The sequence below is a fragment of the Populus trichocarpa genome, chromosome 6 (genome assembly GCF_000002775.5).
Source record: "Populus trichocarpa isolate Nisqually-1 chromosome 6, P.trichocarpa_v4.1, whole genome shotgun sequence".
Taxonomy (NCBI): Eukaryota; Viridiplantae; Streptophyta; class Magnoliopsida; order Malpighiales; family Salicaceae; genus Populus; species Populus trichocarpa.
The window spans coordinates 18233300-18256117 of NC_037290.2; the positions used below are offsets into that span (position 1 = coordinate 18233300).

The 22818-nt window shown below is 31.1% G+C and overlaps 1 protein-coding gene and 1 long non-coding RNA gene across 2 annotated transcripts; one reads left to right on the forward strand and one right to left on the reverse strand.

Moving 5' to 3' along the window:
* Window positions 1–806: 806 nt before the first annotated feature.
* LOC7465988 (transcription factor IBH1-like 1) lies at window positions 807–2081 on the reverse strand. The gene is made up of 2 exons (XM_002308395.4): window positions 1914–2081; window positions 807–1558 (listed from the first exon to the last, which is right to left on the reverse strand). The coding sequence occupies exon 2, from the start codon at window positions 1555–1557 to the stop codon at window positions 997–999; it is 561 nt and encodes a 186-aa protein (XP_002308431.1). The 5' UTR covers window position 1558; window positions 1914–2081; the 3' UTR covers window positions 807–996.
* A 15818-nt stretch (window positions 2082–17899) lies between these two features.
* Window positions 17900–18774, forward strand: LOC112327863 (uncharacterized). The gene is made up of 2 exons (XR_002982279.2): window positions 17900–18032; window positions 18157–18774. It is a non-coding gene; the product is annotated as an uncharacterized LOC112327863 (long non-coding RNA).
* Window positions 18775–22818: the final 4044 nt, after the last annotated feature.

The window sequence follows — 22818 nt, forward strand, 5'->3', positions numbered from 1 at the left end:
ACCAGCTGAAATTTTTTATAAACCATAATTTTCATGTATACCGTTGTATATTTATAAATCATTTGCCTCAACATGAACTAAATTCTTATGAATTCTTACATCTTAAAATCTTTGCTGCTATCCCCATCACATTAATATAGTATATTCAGGGTGTTGCACGGGTGTAGTAATTTGGCCATTCTTTGTTCTTGTCAACTACAACTTTCTCTCCAACATGCTTCAATGATGCAAAATCATCTCACCTCCTTGGCCAAAATAAGCACAGATGAATCGAACAGCTAGCTGTTTAAGCAACACTTCATATGGTAAGATATCATTGTAACTTACAATAGAGAGGATGTACCTGGTTCCCTTTACTGAACGGCACGCTCAGAACAATTAATATCAGAAGACAATCAAAGTAGAATTTGAAGCAATATATTCTCAAGAACATGCTTAGTACAAGTCATAGTGGAAGTTCCTTCTTTGAATAATTTTATTCTTTGCCTTTTTTTACCTTTTGGTGAATGAGATATGGACTGTCCATGAGTTTCCTCATTAGTCATGTTCTTGAACAGAGATTGTACTTTTCGATTCCCTTATGGTTGAGGATTCTTTACCTTTGTTTGCGTATTGAGCACAACCAACCGTGAACAAGAAAATGAAAAGAAGAAACATCGTCAGTACAAAGAAAAATAGAAGAACTATGCACAATGCAATATTGCTGGCTAGCTCCTCATAATTGAGCTTTAAATATTTGTGAAAGCACTTCAGGGATTTAGCTCATGATCTTAATGTAGACTGATAAATTAAGGCTAGCAAGTAGAGACGAGGGAAACAGAAGCCTTGATTGATTTAAATATGGTTCTTCTGTACAATATGCCTTGCTACCTATATTAGCAGCTTCTGGGTTTTTCTTCATATATAGTCTTACAAGGGAAAAAGCAAAACAAGAAGTTAAAATAAATAGAACATTTAGAATTTATAGAAAGTAGCTATAGTCTTCCATTGATGTTCCTATTTACCGTTGACTACTTCTGTAGCTTTAGCAAGATTTCTCATTACATCAACCTGAGCTCGAAGAGATACTATGTAGTCTAGGGTTTCTTCAATCAAAGAGATATCATCCATAAATTCCCCTCCAGGCACAAGACTCTTCAATACTTGTGTTCTTCTCATTACCATCCTTTTAGCGATTGATTTAGCAAGAACAACTTGAGGCGCACCTTTTCTTACTCTCTTTATGCAGCAACTCCTCTTCAAGATTTTTTTGCATCTAACCCTCTTGTTGTCCATGATCAATCCAATAGACGCCTTCTTTAGCCTCTCACTCTCAGGAGCTAAGAGGTGCTGAACAAGGACTTTACTATCATCTTCTTTTGAAGCATTGGCAATGAGTGCACGACTCCAACAAGTCCTTCCATCTCTAGTAGAAGCTAAAGCAATGTCTGCTGATAGCCTTATTGCCTTCTTTCTCTCCAGGATGCTCATGTTCTGCTTTGCAGAACCAAACAGTTGGAGACCCATTATCCATTTCTTGAGAAATTGTTGCTTGAGTACTGAACTAGGAGCACGCATTCTGCAAAGAATAAGGCACAGTACAGGAAGATTGTGATGAGTTCAATTCTCTGATATTTTGAGAGAGATATCTAATGGGAATTGCATCTTTATATTTTCTTCCAACAATTATTCTCAACTAAAGAGAGAATTGCATATCATAGAAATAATAATTTTTTTTTGAAAAAAAAGCAAATATATTTTCCATCCAAAAAAGAAAGGAAAAATGGGAAAAGATTTAAGGTATTTCCAAAAGAAGATGATGGCATGTTTAAGGTGAATTTATGCAGTTGATGGATCTAGCTACTCATGTCATAGGAACTACATGATATGCAATGTTGAAGCAACAATATATATTATAACATTTTGAAGCATACCTTGATAAAATTAATTCTTGTATAGAACAAGAGCACAGAAAATCATGAGAGGTGAGTGAGACAAGTTGCAGACTGGTGCAGTTCTACAGATCCAAGAAAGTATGTATCAGAATCCTAGAATGATGTTAGAGAGAGAGAGAGAGATAGAGTGAGAAGCGAGAAGAATGTGAAGCCACTCCATTTATTTGCTCAAAAGAAAAGTAGCAGTGGGCCTTGGAGAAAAAGACACAGCACATGCAGGCACATGGTGGTCATGGCCCACCACACAAACCCTAGAGGTTATAAAAAGAAATTAGCATTTTGATTTATAGAATTATGAGATTAACTTAAAGGCCACCTTAAAGGAAATGAATACAAACAAAACTTAATTAGTTTATGGTTTTACTTCACGAAACGTGGAAAAATTGAAACATGGGATTTCTTTATCTACCAAATTTGCACCAAGTTGTTGGAATTTTTGTTCTTGAAAAAGATATACTAGTAATTAAGACAAGCGAGTTTTTATCAAGTTAAACACCAACAAGAGTTTTGTGAAGTGTTAGAGAGGACAAAGTGACCTGTTTTTGATACATAGGGAATAGGGTTATCTATACCGTTACCAGAAAATTATCAAATACAAACAGAAATATTGACGGAAAAAAATATTGTTAGTAAATTACAGTGATATCTACCAATAAAACATAACGCTGTTGTTTCTGTAGATATTTACCGATAGAAATTTTCTGTCGGTGAATACAAAAGGAATTATAAGTGAAAATTAAGGAATTAAAAAAATTTGGCAAGTATTCCCTTTTTATTTTCGTTAGATAATATGACATGTCAACATATGAAATTACCGATGAAATATAATTATCACTAATATTCATCAGTAATATTTAAGTTATAACATGTCAAATCCCCTCTTCACCTCCCTTATTTTTTCTTCTTCTTCCTTTTTTATGCGTAAAACAACATCTTCCCCCCTCTAGTTTGTCACAAATCAAGCTCTCATCATCACAAATTTGGCAATCCCAACACTTAGTCTATCAATATCCTTGTTCTAGTTTATTTTTTTTTAAGAGATTCATCACATCAAGTAAGCAAACCTATCTATTTTTTGTTGTAACCCATTTTTTATGTTAAGTTTTTAGCATTTTTATGTAGTGTATATAGTTTGTTTGTGTGTTTACTTGTTTTATAGTTTTTTTCTATATAAATTTGTTGTATGAATGTATGATTTGTACATGTTAAGGTTTGTATAAGATTTTTAAAAATTATATTTACTTGTCATTTGATGAAATTGAGTTTCATTTTGTAATTTAGGTATTTTATAATAAAATAAATAATGGGTTATTTAATAGGTATATTTCACATTTTATCAATTTTATTGTTAAGTTGAAATTTTAGGTAAATTTGGAGGAATTTAATTTGTAGATAAAGAGCCAAATACAGACGCAACTAGGTTTTTTGAACTTTTAAAAGATTTCAACGAACTATTATGGGATAGGTGTACAAGTCATAATAAATTATCAGTTATTGTATAAGTGTTCACTATCAAGTCAGATCATAGGTTAAGTGAGGCCGGTTATGATAGAATCATTGAATGGACGAGAAGCATTTTACATGAAGGGAATAAGATGAAAGAGAACTTTTATGCTTCTAAATTCATGATGAAACCCCTTTAACCTAGGATACAAGAAAATTGACATGTGTCCAGACTTTTGCATGTTGTACTACAGTGAAAATATAGATTTGATCGAGTGCAGAACTTGTGTGCATGCTTGGTATAAACCTTAAACTAGCAAAGGAAGGACTCTTGTTACACATAAAAAACTAAGATACTTATTAATTACTCTTAGATTGCAAAGGTTATTCATGTCTCGAAATATTGTTTAGCACATGATATGGTATCATTCACGTGATACGGTAGATGGAGTTATGATGCACATTTTCGATGGTGAAGCTCAAAAGCAGTTTAATAGGGTGCATCATCAGTTTTCAAAGGAATCATATAACACACATCTTAAGTAAAGTACAAACAAATTCAATTCATTTGGGTAATTTGTTGCACTATATTCTTATTGGTTTGTGATATTTACAGGTTACAACTTGCCACCGAAGATGTTTATGAGGCCGAAGTTCATATTCTTATTTAAAGTCATCTCAGTCCTAATAGTCCAATTAGGAGTATAGATTTTTATCTTCGATCATTAATTGATGAGTTAAATCAATTATGATCATTTAGGACTTTGATGTATAATGTCTTGAAGAAGTAAGATTTTTACATGTAAGCAATTTTGATGTGGAATATCAAAGATTTGTTCTGTGTATGGGATGGTTTTTTTATCGGAACACATATGAAAAATTAACATGTACATATTGTTTGGAAAATAACAAGACATTCATCTTAAAAATAATGGTAAAATATTTTTTTTCCCAACAAAGATTCTTGTCAACCAATCATAAATATAAAAAGAATAGAAAGGACTTTTTTATAGTTATAGTTGAAAGAGATGTTGTACTACCGATACCATTAGGTGAAGAATTGTATGATGTGGTCTCACAGTATGAGGGTATTATATCTTGTTTTCAATCCGCCAAGTATAAGTTTTATAGTTTTGGTGTGACCCATAATTTTATAAAACAAAGTATTTTTTAGGGGCTTCCTTATTAGAAGACTAATCTCCTCTGTCATAATCTAAATGTCATACATAAAAAAAAAGAACATGTTTGAAAATATTTTTAACACGATAATGGATGTGAAAAAGATGACAAAGGACAACATTAAGGCTAGAAAGGATATACTTTTTTGTCACCATATAAATATAAAGTTAGTTTATGATAGGTCACAGGTCGCAAAGCCTAAAGTTAGTTTTGCTTTAGACAATAATGCACAGTTACTTGTTTACCAATGACTTAAAAGTATATGTTTTTCTAATGGATATGCTTCAAACATATCTAGATTTGTGAATTTAGAGGATGATAGATTATATGGAATGAAGAGTCATGATTACCACTTGTTTATATAACACTCATTCCACTTGTTGATTGAGATTTTTTTTCCAAAAGGAATATAGGATACACTCACGGACATTAGTTAATTTTTTTAGAGATATATGCTCTAACAAGTTGTATACCTAACACATGGAGAAACTTGAAATAAATATCATTTAGACAATTTGCAAACTTGAGATGATATTCCCTCCATCTTTTTTTAACTTAATGACCTTCTACCCCTACATTTACCATTTGAGATAAAAGTTGGAGGCACTTTCCAATACAGATGGATGTATCCTTTCGAGAGGTTAGAGATTACACATGCATTCTAATTAAATTTTTATTGTCTTTGTTTTTAATTTAAAACATTCATTTAATTCCATACAAATATTTGTTCAGCCTTATGAAAAAAAATTAAAATCAATGTGCACATTAAGGCTTCGATAATCGAGGCTTATATTGTTGAAGATAACTCAAAATTTATCTTGTACTATTTTCAGTCTCATTTGAAAACATAAATCAACTATGTTCTAAGGTATGATAATGGTGGGGAAGTTCATTTAAGTGGGAATTTGTCAATATTTTCTCATCCTAGACGACCTTTATAAAAAAAAAGTAGTGAGATGAAGATACTTAACAGAAATTGAATTCAAACATGTACATAATTATATGTTATTTAGTTGCAATAAATTGAGATCTTTTATTCAATATTAACATGTTGCTATTTTTAAACAATTTTATCTTATACTCACATATAAACTAATAGATCAAATAATTCCTTGTAGACAACATTGTCAAGTCTTACTATCTCAAAATTCAAATTAGACTCAATCTCAAATTTTTCAATTATAAGATGAATAATTTACCACGTGGTTTAGAAAACATGTAAGCAGTACTTAATAATTCTGAACTCTTATAATACTTAATTGCATTACAGCTTTCTCTTTAATTGTTAATGGTTATAATCATGTATCAGGTTTATCAAATGGGATGAGATGCTAGTGATTAGTTTGAATTTACTATGTTTAGGTTCTGAAAGAAAAGTCAAGTTCTATAATAGGTATTTCATCATTGAATATATTTTTTTTTAATGAAAATTATGGTCAGAGTAGAAAGACCTATAGTAGTGGAGTTTGAAGTTGATTATTATAAAAAGTTAGAAGAGGTAATTAAGTTCCAATATCATAGCGAGCATAATATAGTCTTTTTATTTAAATATTATTGGTATGATGCCACCGTTAACGGGATCAAGGTAGATCTCCATCATGGTTTGATCAAAATTAATACAAAGGCTAGACTTCACAACGTCAACAATATCAACAAGTTTATTGCACACAATTTTGGAAAGGATCATTCTAAGATTGATTAGTTATCCGTAGTGAAAAACAAACCTAGAGGTTATGTCTAAGTTGTTTAAGAAGATAACGATAAAGTAACTATGGGAGACAATGAATTAGCAGGATTTTCCGATACATTTTTTTACACCAAGAAAAAATCATAATTGTAAATCAAAAACTTGATGCATGCATATAATTAAATAAATTAATAATCATTTAAACCAATAAATGCATAAAAAAGTTGTTAACTATAACCAAAGAAAAAGCTAAAAATTGAGAGATGAATGTATTTCAAAATATTTGATCTTACAACACGGGTCATAAATCCAGTTGTATTTAATAACCTTGCTTTTTATATGTAATATTGTATTTAATCAAATGATAATATAAATAGACACGAACATGAAAGCAATTAAATAAAATTTAAGGAAAAAATATTTTGTAAGGCTGCACTAAAAGAACACCAACTATTATTAGCAATAAAAATGTTATTATCTTATTATCTTATGCCTAAATTGAGAATTTGAGAGATAGATTTGGATATAGATATTTGGTCTTCAAACATTGGCCAAGGACTTGGCCGTATTTAATAAATGTTTTTTTTTTAAATAAATGTTTTATTTAATAAAACTATATTAAAAAAGACATGAACAAGAAAGTGATTAAGTAAAATTGAAGGAAAAAATAAGTAAAGTTGCTCATTAAAAATGCCTACAAAGTTTTTTAAAAAATTGTAGCAATCTTATTCATAAACTATGTACAAAATAAACAATAGTCTATTGAAAATATCATAAACATTTGTTTCACTAATTTATTTTAATAATCACAATTAAAACCAAATATCAGCTAGGTCCAGCATTCTACACATACACTTAATTAATCTATTTTAATTAATTTATATTTAAAGAGAAAAAAAAATGAAAATTAAAGCTAAAAAAAGGGGTTGGTGTGTAGGCCTTAGTTGCTTAGTGTGTCTGGCCCATTGATAAAGAAGGCCACGAGTGGGCTGCAGTAGGGTGCCTAGGTTTTTTTTTATCATAATTTATTTATTTATTCCTAAAGGGTTGTCTACCCTATTCTTTTCTAAATAAAGTAACATGATTAGTTGTCTGCAATGGCAGACATTGCATCATTTGTTTACCCATAATTCGATCACCATTGTCACACCCGGACATCGCGGCGACCGATTAAAAAATTATCACTCGATTGAAAATAAGAATAGATATTTGGCATCTTGTTTTTTTAGGAAAAAATGTATTGTTCAAGAAGTCGCCACCTAGTATTATGGTCACTAGAAACCCTAACTGGTCAACAGAGATTCTATGATACGGGACTGGTTACGCAAAAGGAAAGATGTTATCACCCCCTAAGTGTCCTACCTGGTGGCAGGCTACATTGTTGGTTTTGTCTAAAATTGCTAAGAATTTGTTCTCCTTTTTCCTTGTTTTATTCTTCCTTTCATGTTCCTGACTCTAGCGTCAGTGAACAATTCCTACGAATATTTCCAACTCTGGTGCTGGTAAATATCGCACAAATCCAAAAAAATATGATACTCTTAACTCTAGCATCAGTAAATATTTTCGCACAAAATGAATTTGAAGAAGAAATTTTCTATGTCATTTTTTTCTTGTTTATCCTTTATTATTATTTTCCCTTTTTAGATGGAAATAAAAAAACATTGCATGATAGATTTGCATTTAACAATAATAGGTCACAGATTGAGCACATAACTAAAAAAAATTACAAAACGCAAAGAAAATAAATAAATCAAAGTGCGAGGGGCCCACAAATAAATCAACAAAGATCCCCAAATATTTTTGCAATTTTTTGATATCGAAAAGGGGCTTGTTTGACCAAATATCAAACTAAAATGGACATAAAAATTATGGCGAAGGCATAAGGGTGTGTTTGGCAAAACACACCCTTAATAAATATAATTTGGGCCAGCTGGGCCTAAAGCCCAGATCCGGCCCACTAATTATATTCGCACTGTTTTCTTGCAACAATTACACAGAAACAAAGAGAAGAAGAAGACTTTACCTGGCGAAGGCGAAGGCGAAGGTAATAGTGCAGGCACCGATTGGAGAATGCTCTCTTCCTTCTCTTTTCAGTCTCTCCTCCCTCTGTTCTTGGGTTTTTTTTTTTGTTCTCTCTTGTAATGGCCTCCTCTTGGGGTTTTTTTGTGTTTGTCCCCCTCTAGGGTTTTTTTATCTTCTCTCCCCCCCCTTGTGCATACACTGATATCTGTATTTATAGTGTCAGAGTCCCTTCGCGTGTGAGAAACCAAGTTTCAATCAAACTTATTCTCTTCTTTGAAGTTTGAATTTGATTAAGAATCAAATTTGAAAGCGGATAACTATCATTATCTTGAAGACAAGGATTATCTTGAAGATAATCTTGAAGATAAGATAGAATGACAAAAGCACAATCTAGTCCCTAGTTTTCACGCAAGTTGACAAATCACACTTTTCATCGAAATAAATCTCTGATCTTTTAATTTAACATTTTAAACCTTGTAAAATTAAATTAAAAGCCAATGGGTCAAAATTGAGTTAGAACAACCATAGTGGTGGATGGAAAATTAGGGGCTGTTGTTTTTGTTTAAAAATTGTTTTTCAACCTATTTTTACCTAAAACAACCTAATAAACACCCTTAGAACATTGAAAAAATAAATTATCAACCCAAAACACCTCCAAACAATTAAAAAAATAACAAAATCAAATCAGTAAATAATTTTCTCTCTCAACCAATCAACTTTTTAAGGGAAGATAAAGGTTCAAAACACCTCAATTGAAACCCCCCCGCCCAACCCCATTAAGAGCGTGTTTGGTATTGTGGTAGCTTTTTGTGGTTGTGATTTGAAAAAAGTTGTTTTATAAAAAGTACTTTTAGTTGAGGTTGGTTTGAAAAAATAGGTGTTTGGTTAAAACTATGGTTGAAATTGAGGTTGAACAAAAAGTAATTTAATGTGTTTGGTTAAAAATGCTTTTGAAATTGAGGTTGAACAAAAAGTAGTTTAATGTGTTTGGTTAAAAATGCTTTTGAAATTGAGGTTAAAAAATAATTTAAAAAAATATATATTGATATTGATGATTTTTAATTTTCATATTGTAGATTTAACTATTGCTATTACATCATGAAATAAATAATACTTTATTTAAAATATTTTTTATTGTTTCATTAAACTACCTACAATTCCATCACGTATGAAATTGAGATTGCGATCAAATTCTGTAAATGCGGCGTTGTCAAACGATCTCTGTCTAATTTATGTAGTCATTGAATAATGTTTAACGCTAATTTTTTGAATAAAATACAATTAAAAATAAAAAATATATATTTTATTGGATCAGACTCAGTTCAATATATTTTTAGCTTTGAATCGGACCAGTTTCACTGTTCATAGAAAAAAATGGATGAACAGTGGAGAGCCATGCTCCACTGTTCGAAGAAAATATGGATGAACAGTGGAGCATGGTTAACACATAACACAAACGACACAAAAACACAATCCCTTTCATATCCCTCCTCTCCCCTCCTCCCTTCCCATCGCATCTTCTTCTCTGTCTCATGGTGATCGCTGCAGCAGCGGCACCAACTATTGCTTCTTCGCTTTCAGTCGGTAATTACTATGACCTTCTTTTCATGCTTTTGTTTCTTCTTTTTGTTTGTTAATTAGGGTGTGTTGCGTGCATGCTCCCCCCCCCAATTGATTTCAAGAATCGAACCCGACCCAAAAGAGAGCGACTCTTTTCTTGAAAACCCATTTTGTGTTTCGGAGAAAGGCTCTATTTCTTAGCTCTGTTTTGATGCCTCTTTGCTTAGTCCACTGCAAATCAGAAGAATGTATTAATATGAAAGACATTAGGAAAGGCACTTCAGTTTTTGATACCCCTTTTCCATAAAGACTTTTATTTGAAGGGTATCAGCTTGCTATTAATTTGTTTTCTCGCTGAGAATGCAAGAAATGAATGTGAATGAATTCAATTCTTTCTTTGCCTTTTTCTTCTAAAATTCTGGTTGCAGTACAAATACATTTTATGCATTGGTTGGGATGGGTTGATGGGGAATTAGCTTTCTGGAACCTGAAAAAAAAGAGAAAGAAATAAGTAATAAATTTCATTAATCTACTTTTGTCATTGACCGAGGATTTTGCTTTTTAATTCTTCCTTTTCAACATCTCTGTTCATCGAATTTGCTCCTCTTAAACTCCATGTTTTTTTCATTCAGGGTGTTTTTCTTGATGTTTATGTATAATGTTTTCAGGTTCTTCCCATTGTCAACTATGCCAGGCAGATGCCTTTTGCTGCTCAACATCACACGGGGGCACAAATAGCTGGAACAAATCTTGTAACCTGTTGTTGCACCACTGTTCATCCATTTTCCAATTACAAGAAGCAACCGAGAGCTGCTTCTTGTAACCTGTGGTTGCACCACAGTTAATGATGGGACCCACCATTGAAAAATTATGGTGGGAATGTTACCAAACGGGAAAAATTGTGGTTGCGGCCTCCTCTTGGGGTTTTTTGTGTTTGTCCCCCTCTAGGGTTTTTTTATCTTCTCTCCTCCCCCCTTGTGCATACACTGATATCTGTATTTATAGTGTCAGAGTCCCTTCGCGTGTGAGAAACCAAGTTTCAATCAAACTTATTCTCTTCTTTGAAGTTTGAATTTGATTAAGAATCAAATTTGAAAGCGGATAACTATCATTATCTTGAAGACAAGGATTATCTTGAAGATAATCTTGAAGATAAAGATAGAATGACAAAAGCACATTCTAGTCCCTAGTTTTCACGCAAGTTGACAAATCACACTTTTCATCGAAATAAATCTCTGATCTTTTAATTTAACATTTTAAACCTTGTAAAATTAAATTAAAAGCCAATGGGTCAAAATTGAGTTAGAACAACCATAGTGGTGGATGGAAAATTAGGGGCTGTTGTTTTTGTTTAAAAATTGTTTTTCAACCTATTTTTACCTAAAACAACCTAATAAACACCCTTAGAACATTGAAAAAATAAATTATCAACCCAAAACACCTCCAAACAATTAAAAAAATAACAAAATCAAATCAGTAAATAATTTTCTCTCTCAACCAATCAACTTTTTAAGGGAAGATAAAGGTTCAAAACACCTCAATTGAAACCCCCCCGCCCAACCCCATTAAATAGAACATGTTGACACTAAGATTGACCTTTTTTACCATTGAAATGTGGTCAATCACTTACTTTCTTTATCTTTCACTATAATCTAATGACTGTATCTTTTATCTTACGTTTAAGGACTGAAAAATAATCAAAATAAATTTTTAGACCAAGACTAGGATTTCAAAAACTATAGAGATTGAAAAGAAGAAAGAAGAAAATAGGTGGACAATAAAGTATTTTTTTCATGTGAATTTGAAATTGGCCATAAGATTTATCATTGTTTTACACTTTGGTAATTGTTTTGGAATTTTTCTTTCCTTGACAAATTTTTAGAAATTGGTTATTAATTTAGCTATAGAAGACTGCAATTGAAAAAAAATAGCGATTAAATTGAAAAACAAAATTGAGGTACTGTTGATGGCTATATGATTTACCTAGTTGTTTTATTATACTTGTAATTCCATGATGACAGGTGAGACCAAAATGGGTAGAATTCTTTTTTATTTTTTACACATCATCAAGGATTTAGGTTTTAACAGGATAAATAAAAAAAATCAAGGAAAAAATTAAAAAAATAACGAAAAGAAGAAAAAAAAAAGGAAATAAAGAAGTTAGGGGAACAACTTAACTGTTCATACCAACAATGTCTGTCACCTCAAATTAATCTTTTAGCTATTTTGTTATTTATTTCTACACTTGCATTTGAATTTGTATCCGAACAAGTAGTACTGTTCTTAATAATTAGCATTCAGAAATAAAAAGGAGAAGCACGGGAAAGTTGTTTAAATTTAGCTGCCGGTGGCAAGATGTAGAAAAATCATACTAAGATAATATTCTTTTTATTTCTGAAATACCACCTTCGTTATAGAATTCACGGGCTTAGCTTAGCAAATAAATATTTATTTGAGTTGTTTGATTGAGAGTGAGATAAAAACAAGTCATTAAATACAAACAATTTCATTCATATTTTCATTATCGATATATGTTCCTTTCTAAGGATAGACAAGAGAAGGACAACAAAGACTAGCACCCAAAAAGACTACACCATGAGCATATGCTTGAATAGCATCCTTTAAATCAAGAAATCACCACAATTATTTCCTTCAAATTTAAAATTAAGATTGGATTGTTGAATAGACAGAAAAGAAAACTTAGAAAAACTGAGTTTTGTTGTTGTTGTTGTGTGTGTTTTTTTTCCCTGTATATATTACCTTTAATGGTGAATTTTGTATACATTGACATGTTTAAACTTCGGCTTAGTAATATTTGGTAAATATAGAGAGGTAAGAGTAAATTCGGCATAGCAAACGATGTGTAAATGTACGAGGAAGGAAAACGAAGAATGATTCCTCGTAATGATTTAAGGATTGGAAATTCAATCTCAGAGACATTGTTTCAAGGTCTCAGCTTAAGTCTTGACGACCTGGACTATTCACTAGTATATATTTCTTGTCATCAATTTTGAATTTATTCTCTTACATGATAGTTATACATACATGCATCACTACAAGAAAATTATTAAATGCAAATAGAAATACCAACGAAAAAAATATCATCATTAATTATGATGCAATTTACTGATGAAATATCATGTCGTTGTTTTCATCAATATTCACAGACAAAAAAAGCTTTTTTGGTTAATATAGAGAGAATTATAAGTGAAATTCAAAGAATGAAAAAAAAAATTTAGGCATGCATTTGCTCGTTAATTCTATCAGCAAATATGACATGTTAATTTTACTAATGGAATTACAGATGAAAAATTACAATTGGTAATTTTCATTGGGGAATCCATCGGTCATATTAAGTTATAACCTGTCATATAACCCCCTTTCTCCCCCTCCCTCATTTCTTTTTATTCTTCTTCTTTTTTCTTTATGTAGAAAACAACACCCTTCCCCCTCCTTATTTTTTATAAATCATGCTCCCATCATCACAAATCCAGCTACCCTAACACGTAGTCTGTTAGTATCCTTGTGCTAGTTCAACTTTTTTTGAAGATATGCCACATTAAGTAAGCAAACCTATCTATTTTTTTTAATTAAAACCCACCTTTTATGTAATTTTTGTTTGGCATTTATATAAAGTATATGTGGTTTGTCTATTTACTTGTTTTATAACTTTTTCCTATAGAAATTTGTTGTATGAACATATGATTTGTACATGTTAGAATTTATTTGAGATTTAAAAAAAAATATTTGTTTGTCATTTGATGAAATTGAGTTTAATTTTGTAACTTAAGTTTTTTATAATGAAAGAAAAAATAGGTTATTTAATAGTTACGTTTCATATTTTGTCAATTTTATTGTTAAGTTCAAGATTTTGATAAATTTAGAGGAATTTGAATTTTTAGAGAAAATTGATAATGATTAAAGGATAGTATTAAAATAGATTGAATAAGTTTGACTTCAATCAATGATAGCTAATTAGTTGGGTAACGATAATATATTTAGTTCACATTATAAATTAATACATGTTGTCATCAATATTCCATAAAGGTTTCATATAAGTAATGGATGATCATTCTTGGATGTATTGAGTTTCACCTGAAAGGTTGTGCAGGAAAGATTATTTTACAGGGTTGAGGGTTTTATTAATTATGCTCTATTTAATTTGAAAAATATTAGTGAAGACAGTAATAAATATTCATGTAAGAGGTGTATCTTCTACAAAAAGAGTTCATAGAAAAATACTTGTGTTGGTTTGCACACGGAGAACCTTGTGTTCCTTATGAGACCATGGTAGAAAGGACAGTTTGGTCAACTTGTAGTTCTAGTAACGTTCAAGGAGTTGTAAATGATAATAGTAATCGTTATAGGAGTATGGTTGTGGATGCAATGAGAATTTTTCAATATTTTTCCATCCTGAAAGACCTTTATAAACAAAACAGTGAGGAAAAGATACTTGACAGAAATCGAATTCTGATATGCACATAATTATATGCTATTTAAAAACAAATAAAGAAATATGCAAGAGATAAAGTTCTTACAAGCTAGGAAGGCGTGGCTGCGTGAAGGGATTTCAGACCTTCACATGCTTGAAAGGTATCTAGGACGTTTATATCTAGCACATGATGTCTGAGCGTTTCTTGAGGCGGTTGTAATTCAGTTCAAAGAGCCAGACCAAAAAGATTCATGGTTCCATGACCACACATACCAACAAATCCATTTTAATCATTTTACAAGCAAAGCAAATGGTAAGATTTTGTTTTATATAATAATCTTTTTTTTAATTGTTGTATTGTATGAAAATATTTAACTAACAATACTTTTATTTTACAGGTTACGGTGCTTGGGCATGATCCAAGACCAAGAAAGCGTTTTGTTGAAATCCACATATGGAAGGAGGACAAATAGAAAGGGGTGCAACAACTTGTAAATAGTCGAGCCTAGAAGTTCATAGTAAGTTAGATTTCAACATTTTTTAAGTTATTTTTTTTTATATATTTGCTGACTTATTTTTTTCAGGAAACATATAACACCCGATTGCATGAGAGATACAAGAACGATCCTTTGACCCATTCAAAACTCCATCTGAATTTCTGGTTCGAGGCTAGATTTATTGGTGAACCCAATAGAAATCGGGTTTACATTATCTTCAACACTACGACCGATAATATACGGATAGGCTCTAGTGTCTCGACCATTGAGACCTTGTAATTGAGATTGAGCCAACAATCACCGATCATCCAGGCGATTCTACGATAGCAGGTTCAAGATGAGACGACCCAACTTAGTGCTGAGATGACCCAGCTTGGGGCTGAGATGACCCAACTGAGGGATAAATTGAATGTCATCGAGCAGTTGTTGGCAACTCTCACTGGTACATGTGCTCCCCCTCATCGGACTCTTAGTTCCAGCAAAGATCCACCTTCATCTTCTCCTCTAGCTTTTGTCCACTAAATAGATAGATTGTATTTCATAATATTTTTTAATTGAATTGTTCTTTTTATTTTTTAAAAAATAATTACATATAATACCGATAAAATTACTAATGAAATTTGAAAAATCATCATAATTACCAACAGACTAAGTCCTTCAAAGAATTCTATAGAGTTGGAAAAAAATTATAGAATCTGCCACTATTAAAAGTGATTCTCTGATGGATTAATTCTGTCAGTAATATGCATATAATAACATATAGGTTTACCAACAGTTTATTCTATTAGTAATATATCATAATTACTAATGAATTTACCGAGAGAATTAATGCAGGTAATTTTTTTTTGGCATGTTAATTCCATTAGCGAATCCATTGGTGATTATATTACCGATGGAATGATTAATAGGATAGAAATCACCGACATGTTTTCTGACGACATGTTTTCATCCGTTATTTCATCGGTAATTTTATTTCCGATGGATCCAATGTTTAAATACCAACAAAATTTTTCATCAATGATTTGCAATTTTCTGGTATTGCATATTAGTGTGTTTTTAATTTATTGATATTTATATATACATATATTTTTGTTTCTTTTTAATTTATGTTATGGACTAATTAAGAAATAGTGTCTCCTCAAGTTAAAATTGTATTCTCATATATGGTAGTTATACACTTGTATTTTGGGGATTTTTAATTTATTTTCCTTACTTACAACATGCAGATACTTTATCTTGAATTACACAAAAAAAAAAAAAAAAAAACATTTTCCTATTGTCATTCGCTGTTTAAAACATTCCTAATTATTCATAAAAAAAACAATTTCCCAATGAACATTAAGTAGAAGTAGAAGTAATTTTAAGTTTGAGTTTTCAACTTAATGATTTCAAACTCTTTCTAGGTCTATTCTAGCTAGTATTTCCACGACAGCATAATGGGTAAGGTCCATTTTAATGCTATGCAATATAAAATAAATCATGGAATTTCAATCATATGATAACAATATATTTTTGAGTAAGATAAAATCAATTATTATCATTAATATTATTGTTTCAAATCCAATATATTTGGTTTTCGAGTTCCATGCCTTCGCCACGCACCCACATTCGGAGGATGTTGATTTGGAGAGAGAGAGAATTGGCAGGATCCGGAAAACATGGTAATGGTGAGAGGGGGACAGGGACCCACATAAGAGAAATTTTAGGGCATGAAGTTGGGCTTTGGGCAGAGAAAAGAAATCTCTCACATGGTCTCCACATGGGGTTTTTAAAAGGATGGCCTTGTGTAGGCTCTCTCAAAGATCTTCTTCAATTATTAAATATATACATATTTCAATTATTAAATATACACATATACATATCTTCTGCTTTTATATATATATATATATATATAATGCCGCTATTGGCAAATAACTATATACCTATTGAATCATTAATAGACGTAGATCGTATAGATTCTTTTCATTATTTCATTAACCTTCAAATATAATAAATATTTATTTACTAGAAAATATTTCAATTCATGAAATTTTGTAAAATACTTTATTAATAGTAATTCACTTAAATTATCATTCAAACATTAATTTTAATCACTATGCATATTCATCTTACAACAATCACCATTACCTCAACAACTTTACTCAACTTTACTAGCATCACTGCCATCATCTCACCGCCACCTCCTAAAATAGACATAAAATGTGGGTGATATATTCGTGCTCCCATGGAAGATAAATAAAGCATATAAATTAATATTGGGTGGGACCTGAAATGGAAAAATGGTTGCCTTATCATTGGATTAGAGAAGAAAATCAGGAGACTCAAGAGGCGCATGCGTTTAGCCTTTGCCTTTGTTCCCCTGAAGTCCATCACTGTGTCTTTCAATCAAACAGCTCTTTATCTTTCCTTCTCTTTCTCTTTAAGACAAACACTCACAGTTGTTAGAAGTGAATGTGTAGCTTAGCTTAAGTTGTGGGATTTCTATGCCAGTGGGCCTCATTGTCAAGAAACAAAAACCACTACCGTTCCTACTTTTAGATCCTATTGATGAACAATGCATTCATACGTACAGCTTGTGTATGATTTTGATGAACAATACACTCACTTATTGATGAACAATAACTTCAAAATGATTTCTACGTGGTTTTTTTTGTTTCCAACTGCACGAAAATGTTGTATTTGATTGTTCTGTTATGAATCTTAATGATTGCTAATAATAGCAATTAACTAATCCAAGCATGAGTTAAGAGCCGACTAATCCAAATTTGACTAATTAATTTATAGAGCACCAACGCCAAAAACTCCTATGTATAATTAAACGTGTTACTGTTTTTTGGAGAGGAATTATCAAAGATGAAATAAAAAATAAATTTAAATCATGCTTCCCATATCTATATATGTATGCAATAAAAGTAGTTTGCATGCATGGGCAAAGAGGGACCATGCAAATTATGTCAAGATTTAATAGAAAATGTTTGATAATGATAAAGGGAAGTGGTCCAGGCAGATGAGCGGAGGAGGGATCAGCCCCCGTGAGTCACGGCTATCCTTTCAATTGACCTCCTGTGAGTGCCACTTCACCCAGTAATCAGCATTTTCTCTCCCTATCCGAAAGAAAATGTTTTTTTTTTGTTTTTCATATATATATATATACCTTTTTCTCTTTTGTAACAGTAAACATGAATTTCGATCTGATAAGGTGGGTCCACTTTTCCTTGTACCTTGCACTTCCTACGAAGCTAGCTTGTTCAAGGAAATTGACCAACATCAGGGTGATGGTGAGCAATCTCTCTTCTTTCTTTGTTCTTTTTAAGGATAGATAACTGACCCCCCTCAGCTCCTAAGCTCCCACTGTGCTCGTATTTGTTTCAAGATTTCAAGGTTTATTTATTTTTATTACAGATTAATGAGAGATTTCTGGAAGGAAGAGGATACTAATTAACACCGTAGTAGAGGTGCATGAAATTAAACGAGCTAGGTGGGCTAATTAAAGTTTATTGATTCATGATTTAAAATTGGGAGATTTTTAGCTGTGTATTGATCTTTATATTAATTGCTTCGATTACATTCTTTTCTCACGGTAGGAAGAAAAAAAAAAGAACACGGGAGAAGAAAAATAATAATAAAAATAAAAATCCACGCTCGGTGGCAGCTTGTGGAAATTGTGGGAATGAGGGCGTCTGATATGAGAAGCAAAGCATTTAAAGTGGCGGTAATCGTGCACGCAAGCACACGAGGCAACATACACATGGAGCACACATGGATGGGACCCACTGCTGTCCAAACATAGGCTTACAGCCCTACAAGAATCAATGATGGAGAAGTAACCCTTCTTTTTCATTGGTTCAAAAGCATACTATTAGCCCCTTGTGGTCAAACCCTCCAAACTGCATAGCCTTGTGATAGGGTTTCTGTGAATATGCATTCACAGAGTCTCTCTTTTTTTTCTTTTTCTTTTTTTTAACAATAGTGTAAATTGGGTTGTAATTTAAAAAGGGATCAAGCCCAGGTTTACAAGCATTGAGGACTTGCAAGTTCTAAAAGGGTCCAAGGTAAATTCATTAATAACCCAACCAGACCCATATTCTGGTTGTGCTGCAAAGTTGAGTGGGAAATGGGATGGGATCTTTTTTATGTTAGCTTCTACTAGAATGCATGCTTTATCTTTTCTAAAGTGTTTATATATATATATATATATATATATATATATATATATATATATATATATATATATATATATGTGTGTGTGCGCGCGCGCGCGCCCTAATAGAAATAATAAAAAAAAGAATAAGAAAAGTATATTTCAAACTAGAACATGAAAAATACATAATAGAAAAATTACATCTATATATAATATTAAGAAAATGACTCTACTCCCACTAATATTTTTATAAACATAAAGCTCATCTATATTTTTTATGAAACCAAATTATTTGATTATCTCATAAAAATGAATGTTTAACTCCTTAAAGCTTGTTCATCCGTATATAGATTTTTATGTCTTACATATTTTATTAGTAAATTTCTTAGATTAAAAACCTTCAAGTTGTGTCATATACATATCTTTATGAAGATTTCCATTTAGAAATGCAATTTTGACATCCATTTGCTAAACCTCATAATCATGGTGTGCAACTATAGCAAACAAATTTTTTATGGATTTTAACATGGCTACCGGCGAGAAGGTTTCATCAAAGTCAAACCCTTGTCTTTGTCTATAACCTTTGGCAAATAGTCTAGCTTTGAATGTTTATACATTCCATCTATGTTAGTCTTTCTCTTAAAGATCATTTTGCATCCAATGGGTTTTATCGCTTTAGGTGGATTAACCAAAGTCCATACCTAGTTGGTGTATATGGAATCCATTTCAGATTTCATGACTTCAAGCAATTTCTCATAATCAATATTAGATATTACTTCCATATAGTTGATAAGCTTATCAAGTATGAGTAACTCATCATCATCAGCTTCCATGAAAAGTTGATATCTTAATGGTGCATGATGTGTCCTACTAGATCTATAGAGTTCTTATGTTTCTTGAGTTTCAGACTAAATATCAAATGTTATATCCATTTAGATGTCAGTTTGCGGTTTTTAAACTTTATTAAGTTTTATTTTTCTCTCACTACTCCTTTCAAGAACATATTTTTTCTCTAGAAAGTTAGCATATTTTGAGATAAAACACCTTTAACTCAACAGGATGGTAGAAATAATATCCAATAGATTTTTTTAGATATCCTATAAACATACAATTATCTGACTTAGCTCCTAACTTTTCAAATATTATAAGCTTCACATAAACGTTACATCCCCAAATCTTTAAGTACGATAGGTTTGGTCTCTTATCATTTCATATCTCATATAGAGTCTTATCAACAAATATTGATGGAACTTTATTTAAAAGGTAAGCAACAGTTTGCAAGACATATCTCTAGAAAGAACATGGAAGGTTTGTATAGCTCATCATTTATTGTACCATATCCAATAGGGTATGATTTCTCCTTTCAGAAACTCCATTAAGTTGTATTGTTCTAGGAGGTTTCCATTATAAGAAAATCCTATTATTTTTTATAATCTTGAAATATATGGCTCAAGTATTCTTCACTTTGATGTGATTGAAATATTTTGATACTCTTTCCAATTTGTTTCTCAATTTTATTTCTAAGTTCTCTGAACCTTTTAAATTATTCAAACTTGTGTTTTATTAAATATACTTAACCATATCTATAATGGTCATCAGTAAATATAATGAAATAAGTATATCCACCTATGAAACGAATCATCATTGGTCCACATACATCTATATATATCAGACCTAACAATTCTTTAGACCTTTCTGTATTTTCAATAAAGGGTGTTCTAATCATCTTACCTAATAAGCAAGCTTCACAAGCTTCACAAGTTTCATATGATTCATAATTAAAAGCATCAAAATATCTTTCTTTATGTATCTTAATGATTCTTGTTTCATTAATATGACATAGTCTACAATGCCATAAATATGAAGGTTATTAATTATCTAATCTATTCTTCTTATAGTTTATATGTAACATGGAAATTTTAAAATCAAGTATATACAAACTATTTGTATAATCACCAGATCTAAAATAAAAACACTATTATTATAAAAATAAAAACTTTTGCCTTCAATAATAAATTTAAATCCATTCAAAGCTAAGTAAGAAATGGATATAATGTTTCTAGAAAGTACTGGAACAAAATAATAATTATTAAGTTATAGTATCAACCCATTTGGAAAAGTAAAATAATAAGTTCTTACAATTAATGCAACAACCCTTGCTCCATTTCCAACTCATAAGTCCACTTTGCCTATACTTTTCTTTAGTTCATGCATGTTATTGCAATTGAAACCATATTTGGTATTCAATACCCAAGAACTACTATTTAAAGTAGAAAGATAGTTTTTAATCATAAACATACTTACAATATAAACCTTAATAAGTTTCTTTCCCTTCACACTTGCAAGATATTCCTTGTAATTCCTCCTCTAATGGTCATCCTTGCTACAATGATGACAAATACATTTATATCTCTTGATGCCTCTAGCAGCCTTCTTTGCCTTAGAGATAGAACATTTATTCTTCTTGTTTTTCTTTTTAGACATACTAGAAAATTAAACAAGGAGAACATGACCTTTTTCCTTCTTAAAGGTCGTTTCAACAGTTTTAAGTATATTAAACAATTCAGGCAATGTACTATCCAATTTATTTATATGATGGTTCATAATGAATTGTGAAAAGCTTAGGGTAATGATTGCAAAACTAAGTCAACACTTAACTCGTGGTCCATGATAAAACCCAATTGGCCTAATTTATTAATATAACCAATTATTTTCAAAACATAAGTGTTCAATGAGGAACCTATCATCTTCAATGGGAAAATTATTTAGAGTTCTCATACCTCTCGGTAGTATTGGTTGTATTAAACAACTCTTTGAGATGCATAATCATAGTATGAGCATCTATATTTTCATCATGCCTTTGAAGTCTAGGTGTCATGTTGACTAACATCACATATAAAGTCTGCTCATCATCATCAATATGTTGATATGTATTCCTAACTTCTCTATCAGCATCCTCATCAAGGGCAATAGGAATTGGATTTCAAGAATATATAACCTTCTTTCTTACTTGAGAATGTTTCTCACATTACAGTACCATTCTAAGAAGTTTGGTCTAATCAATTTGTTAGCATCAAGTATATTGCGCAAGGATATATTACTATTCATTTTAATCTATCAACCTATTTATGTAAAGATAGCGAGTATTGGCTTAATGCATATATATTTAAAATCAAATTTAAATAAGGTCTTTAATCTTAAATTGATCTCATATTATTTTCTTTCAAATTAATAGCCTTCACTATTAATTTATGAAACTTGTTTAGATCTCAAGGTGGGCTAGGATCCTATTTAATTTATATGGCCTTAAGTAACTCAACAAATCAAAATAAATTAAATTAAGTTAGATAGATAACATAGCTTATCAGTTATATCTTTATGTGACTCGTAGATCAGTTAGATGACAACTTTTTATTTAAACATATCATATATGTTTCACCTAAATATTGTCTCTAATCTTATATGATCATAAATAACTCATCCAAATCATATAATTTAGTCAAGTAGTACCTAATTTTATAGCATTAAACTTATTCGATTAACGGTAACATTGAGTAGCTCAACAAGTTATCCATGAATAGAACTTTGGTTTTATACATATAATATTGGAAGGCAACAAATCATGTTTTCAACATGTTCTTAATATATTAATGAGGGGTTTATTATCACTTTTAATTAGATCTAATTTCATGGTATAATTGATATATCATACATAAAAATTATATATTAATATACACCCCTAGCATGCCATTCTAATTGGATGGATATTTATATATCTAAACTAATTCCCTCAAGCCATCAAAGGGAATTAGGTGGTCAAAACCTAGGTAGCTTTTACAAATCTCCACAAGTCCTTTGTGAGCATCATGGTTGTATCTTGCACCCATCATTTTTTCTTCGTCTTGGATTACAAATTGATTTTT

Excerpts from the sequence above, each read along its gene's own strand:
- LOC7465988 (XM_002308395.4), bottom strand. The coding sequence starts at position 1,557 with ATGCGTGCTCCTAGTTCAGTACTCAAGCAACAATTTCTCAAGAAATGG.